This window comes from Eutrigla gurnardus (assembly GCF_963514095.1).
Source record: "Eutrigla gurnardus genome assembly, chromosome: 14".
Lineage (NCBI taxonomy): Eukaryota > Metazoa > Chordata > Actinopteri > Perciformes > Triglidae > Eutrigla > Eutrigla gurnardus.
The window spans coordinates 15,903,185-15,919,144 of NC_139937.1; the positions used below are offsets into that span (position 1 = coordinate 15,903,185).

General features: G+C 44.2%; 2 protein-coding genes across 3 annotated transcripts in view; one reads left to right on the top strand and one right to left on the bottom strand.

Moving 5' to 3' along the window:
* The window catches only part of LOC311024283 (polyadenylate-binding protein 1A), a 477,590-nt gene that overhangs the window by 255,661 nt on the left and 205,969 nt on the right, over nucleotides 1–15,960 (top strand). The gene's annotated exons all lie outside the window — the stretch shown is intronic.
* Nucleotides 1–15,960, bottom strand: part of vps13b (vacuolar protein sorting 13 homolog B) — a 317,809-nt gene that overhangs the window by 184,066 nt on the left and 117,783 nt on the right. For both annotated transcript variants that reach the window (XM_084026605.1, XM_084026606.1), the window contains exons 20-21: nucleotides 11,357–11,481; nucleotides 8,584–8,716 (exon numbers count right to left, since the gene is read on the bottom strand). In XM_084026605.1, the coding sequence (XP_083882731.1) occupies nucleotides 8,584–8,716; nucleotides 11,357–11,481 (258 nt within the window). The remainder of the gene's footprint in view (nucleotides 1–8,583; nucleotides 8,717–11,356; nucleotides 11,482–15,960) is intronic.

A 15,960-nucleotide genomic window follows, 5' to 3' on the forward strand; every position in this document is an offset into this window, starting at 1 on the left:
AGGCCAGAGACACGCTCATCTAGCCAGCCGAGTCCCCCCACAGACCCCAACCAGGCTTCTCAGGGGGGCCTCCTATCTCATTATTCCTCCTTGTTCTTGTTTTCTTTCCCCACACCAACCATCATTACCTTGATAAATTATTGACTTTACCAGAAAAATTAAACCGTATAAATAACTCCACAATGAAAATATTATCCCCTTCTGAAAAGCGCACGGCAGCCAATAAAAACCTGCCTGACTTCCATCAGGCTACTTGGGCTCAGATTATAGTTATGTATGGCTGTAGTTCTGCATGAAGTCCTCTCATCAGTTCTCTCTCTTTTATAGATGTGTATACGCATGCATATATTAGTTTCTTACTCCAACATATATTAATGTATGTCTTTCCAGAATATAATTCTCTCAACCGTGAAACCCTTTCTTTCCTGTTCCCAACCTTCTTTTTTTTTTTCGCTGGCGCACCACGGTTGAGATCACAGAAAAGCCATCAGTATGGAAACGTTTTTGGGAGGCCCACAGCTCTGACTACCACCACACATTGTCTACTACCTTGCAGATTGACAACGCGGACAATGCAAATGTTTCCATGTCTCGCTTTCTCTTTGTGGTCCTCCCGGTAAACAGCAAAATTACATCTAATCCCATCATCCAGACCACGAGTAGACAGAAACTGAGACAACAGTTCAGGTCCCAACCTTTGAGAAGCGCAGCCAGGTCTCAAGGTTAGGTTTCTCAGCGAAAGAAGTATGTTCTCGGGGCGCCAACGGCTAATTTTAGGATTGAAAAGGAAAGCCAGTGAGATCATTACTCCGGTAGATGCTGGAGAACAATGAGAAGCTCGGGACTCGGGAGGCTCTCGATCAGAAACACAGTGCCGCTGCCAATAAGAACATTCATTAGGGACAAATAAAGAAAATACTTAGAGGCTAGTTTTATGTGAACCAATTTGTGGCGTAATTGTGCGGGCAGACAGAAACCGACCTCAAACTGAGGAGAACCGACTTGTTTTCAAAGTCATCGTTCCACGGCCTTTCTTGTAAAGGATAATCACACGAAAACAACCGTTAACACCTCTGATGACGTTACTAAGCAATATTCAAACAAACCCCGAATGCGAGTTAAATGACCGGTCTTCTGTTTGCTTTTTGGAAATTAAATCAAATATATCATCCTCCAGACTATTTAGTCAGACCATATACTTTGACCTGAAAAGCCTGATGGACTGACCAGAAATATTAGCCAACCACAACCATACAATTATACGAAAGCAGCATTTTGAAGCACAGAACTACTAGAAGAGGCTTAAAAATGATCATTTGTGCCATGATAAAAGATAAACCAATACAAGTAGACATATGATTCCTTGTGTGATAGAGAGCCACGGGTAACTGCAGATGCGTGCCTTAAGTAAAATGAAAAGAGCAATAATATCTTTTACCAAAGTCTCTGCCATCCACCGGAACTGGCTTCGGTCCAACTCAGCCGATGCCGGTTCTGAAAGTCAGCGGTGTTTTATAACATGTACCCTGTGTATTTAACATGTGCAGTGACCAAAACCAGAAAAGGAAGAGAGAGACGGAGTGAAATATATTGTTGCCAAGTGGAGCTGAGTGGCTATGGGTTGTGAGATTTGAGCTGGGCAGCCCCACAGCCCCGGTATGATATCACCTTGCCCTCGGTGCCTTCTGGGGAAGTGATCTGCAGCGGACTGGTTCTGTGTGTCTCTGTACATTTGCCTACACATTAGCAGGCACCTAAGAAAGCCCTGCAGGAAAGTCCCCCCTTGATTACTACGAAACTGTAGCTAGGCTGAATGTGGTAACAAAACAACATAACACTCTCTTTACATCATAAAAGTGCCAGGCATGCGTTCAAGTGGCCAATTGGAAGCAGGGACATCTAGCGAGCGCAATTGTTCTGAGGAGGCTTTCAACTGCTAAAAAAAAAAAAACCTCTGAAAATGATTTTCTTCCAGTGGATTATGATTTATTCTGTAATTCCCCAAGGTGATTTCTGTGGGGAAATCAATAGCTCCAGTGGAAAACTATGTAATCAATAGGCAGAGAAAGCGAGCGTCCTCGCCAACTTATAATCAGGCGGAACAAAACACCGCTCTATATCAATATTCCATATATTCAGCACGTCGGGTCATTTAATCTCATAATAGCATTTCAAACAACCACACTCTGGACATGCAAACTGTTAACTCCTATGTTTGAATTGACCACTTTAATGCATGGTTAGAGTAGATAGTGGGCTTCGGAGTGTCTGAGTAGTTGGATTCCAGGAGCATTCTGCTGTAGTGGAATGAAAATGCAAAGTGCCAGTCATGACGTTCTGAAGGAGTCTTTTGAAGAAGGTCTTGTTTTTTTTGTCAGTGTGTTCCAATAAAGAGGCAAACAGCCATACAGAGGCAATTGTTAAAAAGTAGTTAATTAATCACTATTTAATATCAGCAGCTCTTCACAAAGTGTCTCAAGGGTAATCTTAAAGGGATTGCAACACGGCATACATATATTATGAGCATTCAGGGGCTAAATATTTTGAGTTTCACACTTCAGCAACAAAACGTCAGAGTTATGGTTCCTATAAGAACCTTGTGACGTCTTCTCCTGAAGGTCAACGGAGTAGCAGCACCAGTGGCAGTCCAGTTGGCCGGCTGCCCCCCAGTCTTACGTGTTTCTTCCCCATGCATCACCGAGAATGGCAGTTCGCACATGCGTCGACTCCAAATGGCAAAAACGACCTGCACGTATCTCCTCTGTTTACCTAAATAGATGACCGGAGACTGAAAAATAAAACGTCTGCTGCCGTGATTACAACCCCCTTAGGGTCCCCCGAGGAATGATACGCCAGCAATAAACTTGCAACTAAAATCAACTTTGTCATATAGCTGGACGTTTATTTGAAGTCATGTAAAAACAAGCACATTAGAGCTATTAGAACAAAAAAAAAAGGAAGATTTGCTGTCTTTGTAGCAGCTCCAAAATGGGGGAAAACGAGCAGGTCCATTTCAATTCATTTCTTACAACAACACAATTTATTTCTCAGGGCAATTACCACGTTTGCCTGAAAACATTGCTCCATCACAGCTGATGAGATTAAGGTCCATCAAGACACAATGTCCATTTCTCAACCACGCTCACATCAGCTTTACCCTTTACTAAATCATTATGGCTTATTGATTCAACCTCAGCTAAACAGCTGGATCAGATGTCCCGGGGTAAACATGCAGCAATTACAAATAGATTCTGAAAAATCCATCAGATCAGCCGCTGCTGCTTAATGGCTTTGGGGATGAAATGCATCCTGCTGACGAGAGACAGCAGAAGACAGTTTTATGTCCAGCTAACAGTCAACAAAGTATAAACACCACAGGCAAACATGATAGACTAATAACTAAGTTGGATTTAAGGGCTGACCCTGGCCAACATAACAGCAAGACCAGAGAGAGCCCCCATCATCTCCCCCCTGTTTAAACATCCAGCTCCTTCTTCAGTGAGCTCCACACATGGTAAAGCAATTAATAAATCATCTTCACAGAGGCTAATTCCAATCATAACATGTTGGATGTCAGCAGCTCTTCTCATGAGGTGACTGGGTGTGGAAGGTTTGCAAGGGAAAAATCCACCAGTACAACACAATCCACATATGTTATTCCCATGACCTTTTGCCTTTTATGTGTCCGTACACCATGGTTCTAATGTGTCTGGCTTTAGTTCAACTGTGTATAGTTATGGGGTAAACACATCATTTCTCTCACCTCACAGTCCAACGTTAATATCAACCCATCCTGTTGTTGAGGTATAAAGGACACTTTCACGCTTTTGTGTTGAGAAATGTGGTGATACGATGCAAAGAGAAGCAACATGCAGCATATGTGTGAATTTGCAACGTCCATTGCATCCACTTATACACCTATAGAAAACAGTTTCTGGCAAAAGCTGGAATAATCTTGACAAACTACAGGTCATAGACATTCAATGAAGACTACGTTAACAAAATCTACATTTCTCACTTAACGTACTTTAATGCCAAAACTAACATATATACTAAAATATTGCATTTTCCAGTGTTAACAAAAATGAAAGTCAACAATTTTGATTTGTTTTCACAGAAAGATGCTTGTTAGGTGACTGAATGCAGGCCAATGGACAGACCAAAAAAAACGAAAAACAAAGGAATCTCACAATTGTAGAGTAATTATTGTAAAACCAATAGATTGCTGCAGGAATGAGTCCTAAAAAACCTGGCAATGAGTCAGCATTTTTGCACTTCCGCTTCCCTCGTCAATGGGTTTTTGGTCCAATGCCTGAAATAAGGTCTGTGGTCAACACAAGCTTGATAGATTTTAACGTTTTTTGAAGAATATTTGGTGAGCAAAACATGTTAGTAGCATAAACATTTATTGATATATATTTATATTCATTAACTTCTGGGGTTGGTCATCCCTGCAGTACTCTATATGTTTTGCTGTGGATCAACGTAGCTATTACACATTTTGATGTAGTGTATTTTAACCTGAGATGCCTCAGCAATCAACTCTCTCCACAAAATTCTACATTAAACATCTATTTCCCAAAGGGAAGCAAGCATTCAGGAGAGATCACTGTGCGTATCAAGTTGCTGTGAATTACATATCCACCCCTCCATATCCCTCCAACCCCGGGGAATACAAAGAATTAACATTCCGTTTATCATCCCCCAATTAATCACAGGAACAATGTATTATTAAGTGAATGGAGTTGGAAAACAATTGCAATTTATGAATCGCAAAAAGGAGTGTATCAAGTATCGCAGCAATCCAACAACCCAAGAAGACGACGTGGGGAGTTCCCATTTTTCATCCATGTCCCGAGTTAGAAAGTCATCTTCACGTACCGAGAAAGAAAAATAGTTAATTGCAGGAAGGATGCGTTATTCTGTAACACGGACGAGGAGGAACTGGGATTTAGGAAACTGAATACCTGCTGTGCTGCAAGTCCTCCTCTGTAGTGTTGAGCTGTGGTCTATCAAGATCTTCTGACTGCAGGGAGGCTTATTGTTTCAGTATGATTAAAACCACAAGGGCTAAATCCCTCTGCCCTTTCCTTATTCTGATTGCTCGCGGAAACAATTTGTAACTTATCATTACATCTACTCCTGTAACACCGCAGCCATTTCCAGAGAAGATGCTATTCATTTACTCGTGAGTACAATTCCAGCGTTGGGTGTTGGGAGTGTTGGGGCACGGAGGGTTGGGTTTCAACAAAGTACAGTACCAGCACCTAGTTACCAATGTCTTGTTTTCGCTGCTCAAGAGAAATATTTGGATAAGGAAAGAGCCCGAGTCTGACTTAGTATACGTTTCTAACTACCTAATGCAGTCCAACAATGAGATGCCTGATACAAATAGGTCGAACACTAAACACTCCGACAGACACGATTTTCAGCCCACATGTGCCGACCACTTAACGTTTCAACAGCCGACGCGCCGTGTGTGATTTGCGTGTGTCGTCGGTTCGTTGGAAAAAACGCAGCCTCGGCTTTGTTTTCAGTCATTTGCAAAACAGCTGTGTGGTCGACAGAGTGACATAAAGGCAGACGGCATGACTAAGAAAGAAACTACAATTACCGACCTTGTGGTCGTATGCTTCCCCCCCCCCCAACCAGTTGTGGTGCAGTTTACATTCACGTCTGTCCAAAATGTCATCACTTCATTCGACATTTGTGTGAAATTGTGAAAATGAAGATGTGAATGTTTGAGGTCACAGTGACCTTTGACCACTCAAATGTAATCAGTTCACCCTTCAGCTCAGGATGGACAGTCCCAAAACATAACGCCTCCAGACAGGTGGGGGTTCAGACAAACCATATGAAAATACAACACGTGTATTTGCAGTGTGTGTATTTCATTTGTTATCCGTACTAATAAAATAGGGTACTGTACCATGTTTAACATTCCTAATATGGGTATACGGTGCAACACTTATAGACAGCTGGTGTATCGGAGGCCATGCACACTGATAGCCCGTATACTGTAGTCAGTTGAGTGTTGCTGACAAGCTACAGCCGGATTCAGGTTTGTGTGCAGCGTTGGAGCCAAGGTGACTGTTTACTGACGACCCCTAATGAGAGAACATACGGCTGAGATGTGAGTAAGCAAAGATGCTGCGGTTTCGAGAAGCCATTAGTGCCGATTGTGAATGAAACAGGAACAGAGGGGAAACCAGGAGGAAGGCGGCGTGACCTTTTAGCTGAGAGCTTTTAAAAGCCAGCGAGGAAACAACCCTAATGGCCTTTTTTTAGACTCTGAAAAGCCAAAGGAGCATTTTTCCTATCAAAACATTTGGGGGGAGGAGGGGCGTCATAGACATTCAATGTTATTTACAGCTACGGGATGACTTCATCCAAAACAGGGATTCATCACTCCTGTTGGGAACACATTTCCCAGGGACTTAAAGAAGAAGAGGGAAAAAAAAAAAAGACAAACAACCTCTTGCTTATTTCCCCTGACTCTTCATTGCGATGCTTTGGCAGAGAATGTTTCAACCGTTAAAGTGTTTAGAGGACTTGGAGCCTAAACACTGAGAGAGTCAAACAGTAGAGGCTGGGAAGTCCTTTTTTTTTAAAATGTATTTATTTATACTCCGTAACTCCGTAACTAATTCAGTTGCATGAGGCTAGCCAAGTCATTCCATCGGATCACATTAATTAAATATCTATAGGGGAACACTAGAGAGAGGAGGTGGGCTATTAGGTTTGTAAATACACCACAGGAGTATTAAATGAAAACCATTTCTGCAGCCAGTTGGGCTCTGTGTTGTGTCATGGACAGCTCCTTAAAAGAGTGACTGCTCCAACCATCCTCCCAGGTAGGAGTGGAAGAATACATGTGTACTGTACACTATGTGTGTTTGTGTATGTGTGTGTGGTATCGCCACGCAATATCCCTGAAGTCTTCTAAAAAGATTCCTCACACTGATAAAAATTAAAAAAGCATTACAAGCTTTTTGCACTGCATTGTATAGTTGATGAATTAACCTTTTGCTAAGTCCCGCCCCTGGAGCTCAGACAACTATCTGGCTGCGCTTTATAGAAAATCAATTGTTTCAGATTTTCTTAATGTTCAGGCAAGTTTTGTGGATGGTTGAACCTTTCTATGGAAAAAAAAAACCTGTGGAGCTAACATTAGCATAATACGTTAGCACATCATTAACTAGCATAAGTACTTCTATGCTACGCTAGCTACTGAAGGTACACTGAATGTACGCAAACGCTAGTTTCGCTTTGTTGAAGATAGAATGAAAGACCCTACCAGCTTTACAGAAACACTGTTGAATGTCATCATCTTCTGTCTCTATCGACAGCTCATGGCTTTAGCTTCTCTGTTTCTTTTCAACAGGTTTCAATCAATTTGGCATCCTGGATACATCCTTCAAACGCACATTGTAGACCTATGTATCTGTTTTTTTTTTGGAAAATTAATAAAAAGTAGAGGATATGTATTCAGGGAGTGCAGTTAGTGACAGTGTGGGCTCCATGGTAGCTCTGCCAGCTTGACGGAGGAGCAGTGGGGGCGGGGCTTAACAAAGGTTAAGCTCTGCCAGCTTGACGGAGGAGCAGTGGGGGCGGGGCTTAACAAAGGTTCAATTGTCACTAATTAACATTAACATTAACAATAATCTCCCAGCGTATACTGTTGGTCTGCTTCACCATGAGTTCCTGACACTAAAACAAGTAGTCACAACAAGAAAAGTCCAGAACATGATGTCCAGAACATCATCTCATCCCTGTCCTCCACCGCATCTCTGTCCATCTCCATCCAAAAGGTTCAGAGTTTCCTACTTAGAGACCAATTTGGAAAATTTTTAGAACGAATCTAAAGAAGGACCACAGCAACGCGACACGAGGGTGCGAGGGTGTCTGTGTGTGTGGCATGTGCAGGTACAGTATGTACATGTACAGTATAAACCTGCCTATGTACATGTCTGCATGTGTGTGCTTCTATATGTATTCTGTGAAGTTGTGTGTGTGTGCACACGACGTGTTTGTTCTGAACAGGGGGGTCCCAGAAAAGCGGAAAACTGGCATCGGGGAAAGCTTCACACAGCCAAGCCACTCATCTATTCTGGGCATCCAAGCCCACAGTAATACTACCAGAGGAGGGAAACAGAGGAGGACATGCCTGGATATGTGGTGTCCTCTGAGAAACGGGTTCACTCAGGTGTCAGCGAGCTGTAGTGTGTTATGTAACAACATAGTAACACGATATCATTGCATAGAAACAAGGTTAAATGCCGTAAAATGGTGTTATTCCACTACTGAAAGACCATTTCCTTGAACATATAAACATATGGTAGTTATTGCAAATACCAAGGGAGAAGTAAACGTCGTTGCGATTTGCGTTTGTGTATTAATCTTCACACAAAACACATCTGAAAACAAACACTTGAGAAAACATCTCTTACAAAAACGGTTCCCCTAATGTGTGTGAATTTCTCTGCTGCATGGAGGTAATGCCAAGTCATTGTGTGAATTGTGATGTCACAGTAATATCTTCCATATTACATGAAGCACACAGCTCGAGGTTGGTAAAGCTACCTGTCACTGTCTTGGTTTTGACCGGGCTGCTGGCATAGTCCGAGGCCTGATTGGAGGGCTGTTTGGCCAGCGGCGTGCTCCCCACAGACACCTCGTCTTCTCTTCTCTTGGCCAGAGGAACGGAACCCGGAGTCTGCAATGACATCACAGCATGACTGAGCACCAATGAGGCCATGGGAAAGGACATCTGTTGTGTTATTGTAACGCAAATGTATTTCTCTCTGTCTTTTTAAAAAGTCGCACATTGTCAGGTGCAAGAGCACAACTTGTTCAAATATTGTTCTGTATCGTACCCCCATTGTTACGTGTTTGGAAGGTGGTGACCTGGACATAACTTGAGACAGCTTTAAAGATGTGGGTTAAACAGGAGACGCAATGCATAATTCAATGCAAGACAGAAAAGGAGGCAGGGAGAGAAAGAGAAAAGAAAAAATGCAGTGGAACACAACAGAGGCCTCCAAGACCAACAAGGACTAGTGACAGCTCCGTGTTTTTTTTGAGCACTCTCCCATGCTGCTGGCAGGCCGAACACACACACACACACACGCACACACGCGCACACACGCGCACACACACGCACACACGCACACACACACACACACACACACACACACACACACACACACACACACACACACACACACACACACACACACACAGGCTGGCAGTAAGATGGCTAAGAGACAGAAGAGTGGAAGATTGGTCTGAAATCTGAAATAAGGAAACCCCATTAGCATCAGCCAGCAGCAGCACTGGGCTATGATGCAGCTGCACAAGGCTGCAGGCCAACCACGTACTGCAGCCTGTGTAAACACACACACACACACATTTATGCAGTTGTTTTTCAATGACTGGGTCGGGACCCAAAGGCTGGTTATGGTAAGATTAAAAATGGGCCCCCAAATTACATTAGTATTTGAAACTACTGACTGAGGCACGATGCCAAGTCCTTCCAAGGTTTTTGCTAAATTAACATAGGGTGAATGAAATAGTGTAGGCCAGTAGGTTAGTTTGACAAAGTCACGTTTGACTTGAAAATCTCATTCAGGTCTGTTAAAGGTTCTATACATGGGATTAAGGGGATTAAAATAGCAGGAAACAACTATTTGCTATGTAAAGAAAGTGGTAAAGTCCATATTGAGCACCTTTAAAGATCTGCTTAGAAGATGTTGAATATACACTAATGGGAAAGAAACTTCCAAATACACCCATCACATACACAAGCAAAAAAATATTAATGGTTAAAAACAAATGATATAATTCAGTCTGCATATTTCGTGGAAAGTATTTTAATACTCTACTCTCAAAACAGGTACCTTACCCAAAGACTCATTCTTGATGTATGACATAGTATGAGCTAACTCCTTTTACCGCACACACTGAGGGGCGGTGAAGACAGCCAAGGCAAATGTCTGTTTGGTTCTCAACCTTCTCTTTCCCTCTGATCCCCTTTCTCTTCATTACCCACTTCCCGAACCATCTCTCCCTCTACCTCTCTGATTTGTGGCCTGTGAGGTTGTGTGTTCCCTCAACCTCCCTCTGCTTTCTCTGTAGCTTCTTTCTAAGTTCCCCATTTTCGGCCGTCTCCTCTCTGTTCCACACTTTTTTTTTTCAACTTTTGCCCATTCCCTGGTGTTTTCTTCTGTTCCTCCATACTGTCCTCTGTGCTCTCTCTATCAGACCCCTTGGAGTCCCCTAAGTTCCCCCACTTTTCTGATCTTTTTGCTCATTATTGCTTTTTCCTTCTTCTCTTTCCTTCTCCACCAAAGCTCTTCCCATTCCTCTCTTCATGTGTGACACATATGCCCCTCTCAGTCATTTCCTGCCACCCCGACCCTACCCAGTCAGTGTCCTCTCCCCTGTCCTTCACAGGCTGTTGTGCAGCCTTCAGCTGAAGGTCTAAGCCAGCCAGGCCTTGAAAAGTGGCCCTGACAGGCGGCTGAGCTCACATGAACACACACATGAAGTGCAGCATGCACACACACACACACACACACACACACACACACACACACACACACAAACACACACACACACACACACACACACACACACACACACACACACACACACACACACACACACACACACACACACACACACACACACACACACACACACACACACACACACACAGCAGCCAGTGTTGTGTATCCCTCACACTGGCTGCAGTTCAACTCATAACATCTGTTTACCCCCGTACAGCAATAACCTCCAGAGAAATGAGTTGGTGCAATTAACTCCCTCTCTCTCGTTGTCTGTCACACACACATGCACGCTGACAGCCCTTCCAAACTGCAGGAGGCATGAAACAGAACAAATTGTTAAAAAAAAGGCAAGGTATTACAATATGATACTCTCATGTACTATATATATATTTATGTGCCTTTATGGGGTGAACCTGTGCTATATCCCAGGCAATCAAACTGAGCGTGTGAGCAAGTGTGTGGGTGTGTGATGTGTGGGCACAGAGCATTCAATGTCCATAAGCATCACCATGACCCCTGTCAAATAAATAGAGAGAGAGGGGATGGAAGACAGGGAGCAGAGCACATGGAAAAAGGTAGCTGGGAACGAGAAGGCGATGGGAGAAGGGAGGGAGGGAGGGAGAGAGACATTTACATTCCCTTCTGGCTCTGCCGTTGCCGTCGTTCTATTAATACAGATGACATGTGGAAGTTAAATATGTGAAACATCAAACGCAATACCTGTTTAAATGTTGACACAAATGGCCAGGGAGAGAACAGACGTGAGAACGTGAGGATCTGGGTACCTGCTGCTGCTGCTGCTGCTGCTGCTGCCTGCCGCTCCCTCTGTGAGGTTGGTTCAACAGCCACGTGCAGAAAACCGGGTCCACGTTGACAGCTATTCCCTGGACACTGACCAGCAGGACTGCACCTGGACCACAGAAAGATTCAATAATGAAGCCCCGAAGACAAAGAAAATCAAAACCATGATGAATGAGCATTTACTTCCTATAGGAAGTCTAATAGGAAAGGATAGTCTGTACATCTGTCTTGCCTTCGCCGCTCGCAAACACGCACCGGTCGTGCTTCATTCATCAACACAACTTATTCAACAGGATCCAGATCAAGAGACGTGCAGAATGATTGGCACGTGTGGAAACTGTCTATACTCGCAAATGTTCCGATGCTACTGTAAGAGGCACATCGATACCATCACTGAAAGCAATGTACGGTAATAGCCTCGGAGTAAAAGTGACTTAGGGCATATCTGCTCATACTGAGTGTCGGGTTCTTCGTTTCCAGCTTGTCCTACTGACCTGCTCGTGGGTACGGAGTCGGGCTCGTTGGAGCGCAGCGAGGAGCACAGTTTGTTTCAATTGCGCTGTTCAAAGTGGTTTCACACTAAGCCAAGAATAACATTTTCTTTTGATAAATTTCTATGAAACTCAAGACTTTCTCTGGGTTTTGGTTTACTCTTAAATAATAATCTTCACCAACAATAAGCGGGCCCTGAGGTAATGCATTAGGATCCTATCAATAATGATTCCCATGCCGGCGGGATTAGCGCAGGGTCTCTGGCGTGCCGTGGAATGTCCCAGCATGACGATAGGAGGATGTTTCAGCTCTAGAAGGACTTTCAGCAGTTTAATGGAGCTTTGACGAGACCCCGGTCTTCTGTTTCAGGCCCCGAGGCGAGGCTGCGAGTGTGTAAGTGTGAATGTGTAAATGTGTGTGTGCATTTCACCTCTGACAAAGCCTAATTGCTTGTTGCTTTGCCTAACATTTGAGTGTCTTTAATGCATGGACAAAGCACAATTATAGACTCCCCCTGGACACACACACACACATATTTTTGTTACACCACTTCTCCAGCTTGGCAGGACTTGCTCCCTCCTCCATTATTCCCTGTGAACAATGCAAATAAAACTGCTCCAATTTGCTCCACTTTTACAACGTTCGGTGATTTGTGGCCTGTGAGCCCGTGTGTGTGTGTGTGTAGATTCAAGTAAACGTGTATGAATGATGTGAAACGTGTGCGTGTCAGTACTGTCAAATACGTGTGTGTATACGGGTTACAGTACAGTATGATGTAATATACTGTAGTCCGTGCACGTATCAGTACTCGTGTATGTGGGATCATTATTCACCAGGTGCGCTTCAAAACCTCTTATTAATGGCAAAGAATCCTTTCTGGGCAGAGGAAACTTTTTCATTGGATCAAGTCAAACTGACACACATTTCTTCCTTTATCGCTTCATCCATCTTTCTACTTTCTTTACTTTCCGTCACTTCCATCGTTTGTGTTTCTCCACTATTTCCCTTTCCACGTCTCCCTAACAACAGCCGTGCTGGCATGCGTCCCTGCTTCAATTCCATTCTTAAACCCTCCCTTACCTAATTCGTGTATCCTTCAACTCTACCTCTCCATTACAACCCTCATTCTTCCATCCGTCCTTGGCCCCCTTTATCCTCCCTCACCCCTCTTTACCCTTCATTCTGGAACCATACCTCCACCCTTCGTCGTCATCCTACATCCACCTCCCCCCCCCCCCCCCCCGCCTCCCGACGACGAATCACAACCTCAGCCCTGTGGCTTGAACTCCTACACCACAGTGTGGCTGCTTAATAGGCTTTGGCTGTAGCTGTAGTGCTGGGGCCCGACTTCAAGTGGTTTCATCATAGCCCAGAACAGCGTGAGCGGTATAGGACCCAGAAGGCTGGGAACGAGCTGAGAAGTGAAGATGTATTCAATAAATTGACCCTAAATTGTGGTGGATGGGAAGCGCTGAGCACGACAACGCACATTCAGCGGGAATGAGTCACAGCGCAGTAAATCACACAACTTAATAGATGTATGGCTTATTTAACAGTTATTACGGAGATGAATGAGCAAATCAAAGTATATAAAATGCCTAATTGGAGATAACTATCCACACAGTATCAATAATAATAAAGGTCCACCAGCTCTTTGGTGGTGGATTGTCTGCAGTGCCAAAGCCAGTGCAGAAAACTGTCATTCCCATGAATAAATACAATACACAAAGAAACCCACATGTGTAAGTTTCCATTACAAAATAGACTCAGAGTTGATCCGAGGTGACTTCTGGGTGTAAAGTAAGTCAGTTGCTTAAATAACGAAGTAAATAGGAGTGTTGAAACGTCCCATATTGTAGAACGTCATGTTTAAATCACAGATTAGGTGCTGTATTTATACTGTGAAAGTATCAAAATGCTCAACCTGAGTCCCTGATGGCAGTGAGGCTGTGAAGACAGTGATAGGGAGGATGCAGAACCAGAAAATGCCGACCAATCAGAGCACTCTGGCCTTTTTTTTTCGGGAAGTTGGGCTTAAAGAGACAACCGCTAGACAGAGGGTGAATACAGGGGACTACTCCAGCTGTTAGACACATAGAGGCACAGAGTATGAGACAAATTAAGTGGTTTTTAAACATTAAAGCATGTAAATGTGTTCTAGTATAAACCTGAACATTAGAATGACATATCTGGCTTCCGAATGGTGACTTCTGAAACAGAAAAGACAGGCGGGAATTTGATTTGATTGTTCAAAAGATTAGCTCACAACCTTCTCTAACTCAAGTCAAATGTTGGAAGGATGAAACATTGGACTTGATATAAAAATCAGAATGAAGAAAAAAAGTTTCCTTTTTTTTTAATTTTTCCAGCATATACTGTTTAATAGGTGAACAGCATGACTGAGGGTGTGGTCTGAAAGGGTTAAAAAGGCATTTTTCATTCCAGCTCCGCTTTGAAGTGTCATGGCGGCGGCTGTCATCTCACTGTGGCTTTGTGTCATTTCTGTTTGGCTTCTGCCAACGACGGCCATGACCGTTTTGATAAATCACAACACCACTCAAAAAGCTCTCTTTCTGAAATGAACAGAGCAAACACTCTTTTTTCTCCCTCTCTGCCAGTTTGACAGTGACACAGAAACAAAATATGTGTTGACCTGGCTTACGAGGCTTTGAAGACCAAGGCTTTACCATCCACGCTGTGTTTTCTTGTTTCATCGCCGTGTTGACATAACTGCCGGAGAGTGACACTCCCTTTGAAGCGTGCAGCACCATGAAACGGCCCCGGCCTGCTTAAAGGGCGACCTCGGCAGCAGGCTAACTGTTGTTTTTCTCGGGGCTTCGGCGGGGTGGCACATGGGTAATTACAGAAAGTGATGACAATGATAACAGAGGTGTTTTTCTTACTTCTGAAATGATCCCTCAAGAAAACCCGCTCAGTGGCCTAGGCTCTGAAAACACACACAACCGCGAAAACGTCCGTCCAGGCATCTGTGAAGACACACTTACCTTGACTCACCCACAGCGGACCTATTAATGTCAGAGGTGGGGGTTTTTTTCTTAAGACCAGGAGAGTTAAAAGAGAGCACGGGGCTGCTGGTGTTGTTTTACAGCCGTCTGACATCAGGCTGCTCACCGCCTGAGGCTACAGTAGAGCATTAGACCAGACTGAGAGAAGGCCTCTCACCTTTAAGCCCCGTCTAGGTCTCCTGGTCTCTGGGCCAATAGCCCCAGTAATCTATCAGCCACACGTCTTTCTGTCTTCCTATTGTCTTTTTATCAGGTTACGCCGTTTATACATTTCTGAATGCAAAATCTGCTTTTGTTCAGCATGCAAGCATGAAATTCAATAAAGTGGGAGCGGTTAGGTCAGTGCAAGTTCAAAACCCAAGTCCCACAGAGGAGACCAACGCTCTGATTGGGGTTACAGAGGGCACAACCTCCCCTCCAGGGCCATGACCCCACCATCACGGTTACAGACAGGCAAAAGAGAAGCTGGGGTCGAGTTTGCCATCCACCCCCCAGGTCGACGGAGGGGAGGGGGGGGAGGATTCATGTTCAAGCCAGCTAATCGCCCCCTCAGAATCGCTTCATTGTTGGACACGAGGCAGCGCTGGGACCCTGCGTCCAGCCTCTCCAACAGAAAATAAATAAATATAGCCCGGCCCGCGTCAGCCAGATGACTTCTGACAGGTTTGGTTAATTTTGAAGCCAAGTAGCAAAACAAAACATTACGCCAGCGTGCGGGGCCTACGCTGCCTTTAATTGCTTTTCCGATGAGCTCATGACTCGAAGGTGTCCTGGAGCGAGCCGAGCAGCCCGACAGGTGTTCTCCTGGTGTGTGTGTCGGTGTGAGTGTCTGTGAATGCGAGTGTGTGGCTACGCGTGTGTGTGTGTGTGTGTGTGTGTGTGTGTGTGTGTGTGTGTGTGGGAGAGAGAGCTGGAGCTGTTGACACCACTGAAAAGGGACTCAGCTGTGTGTGGGTGGGTGCAAGGAACAGTGTGTGCAGTAAATGTGTGTGTGTGTAAGATAGAAGTGTGTACATGGGTATTTTTGAACATGAGGAAGTGTTTCTATTTGTATCAATTTGTGTGTGCGC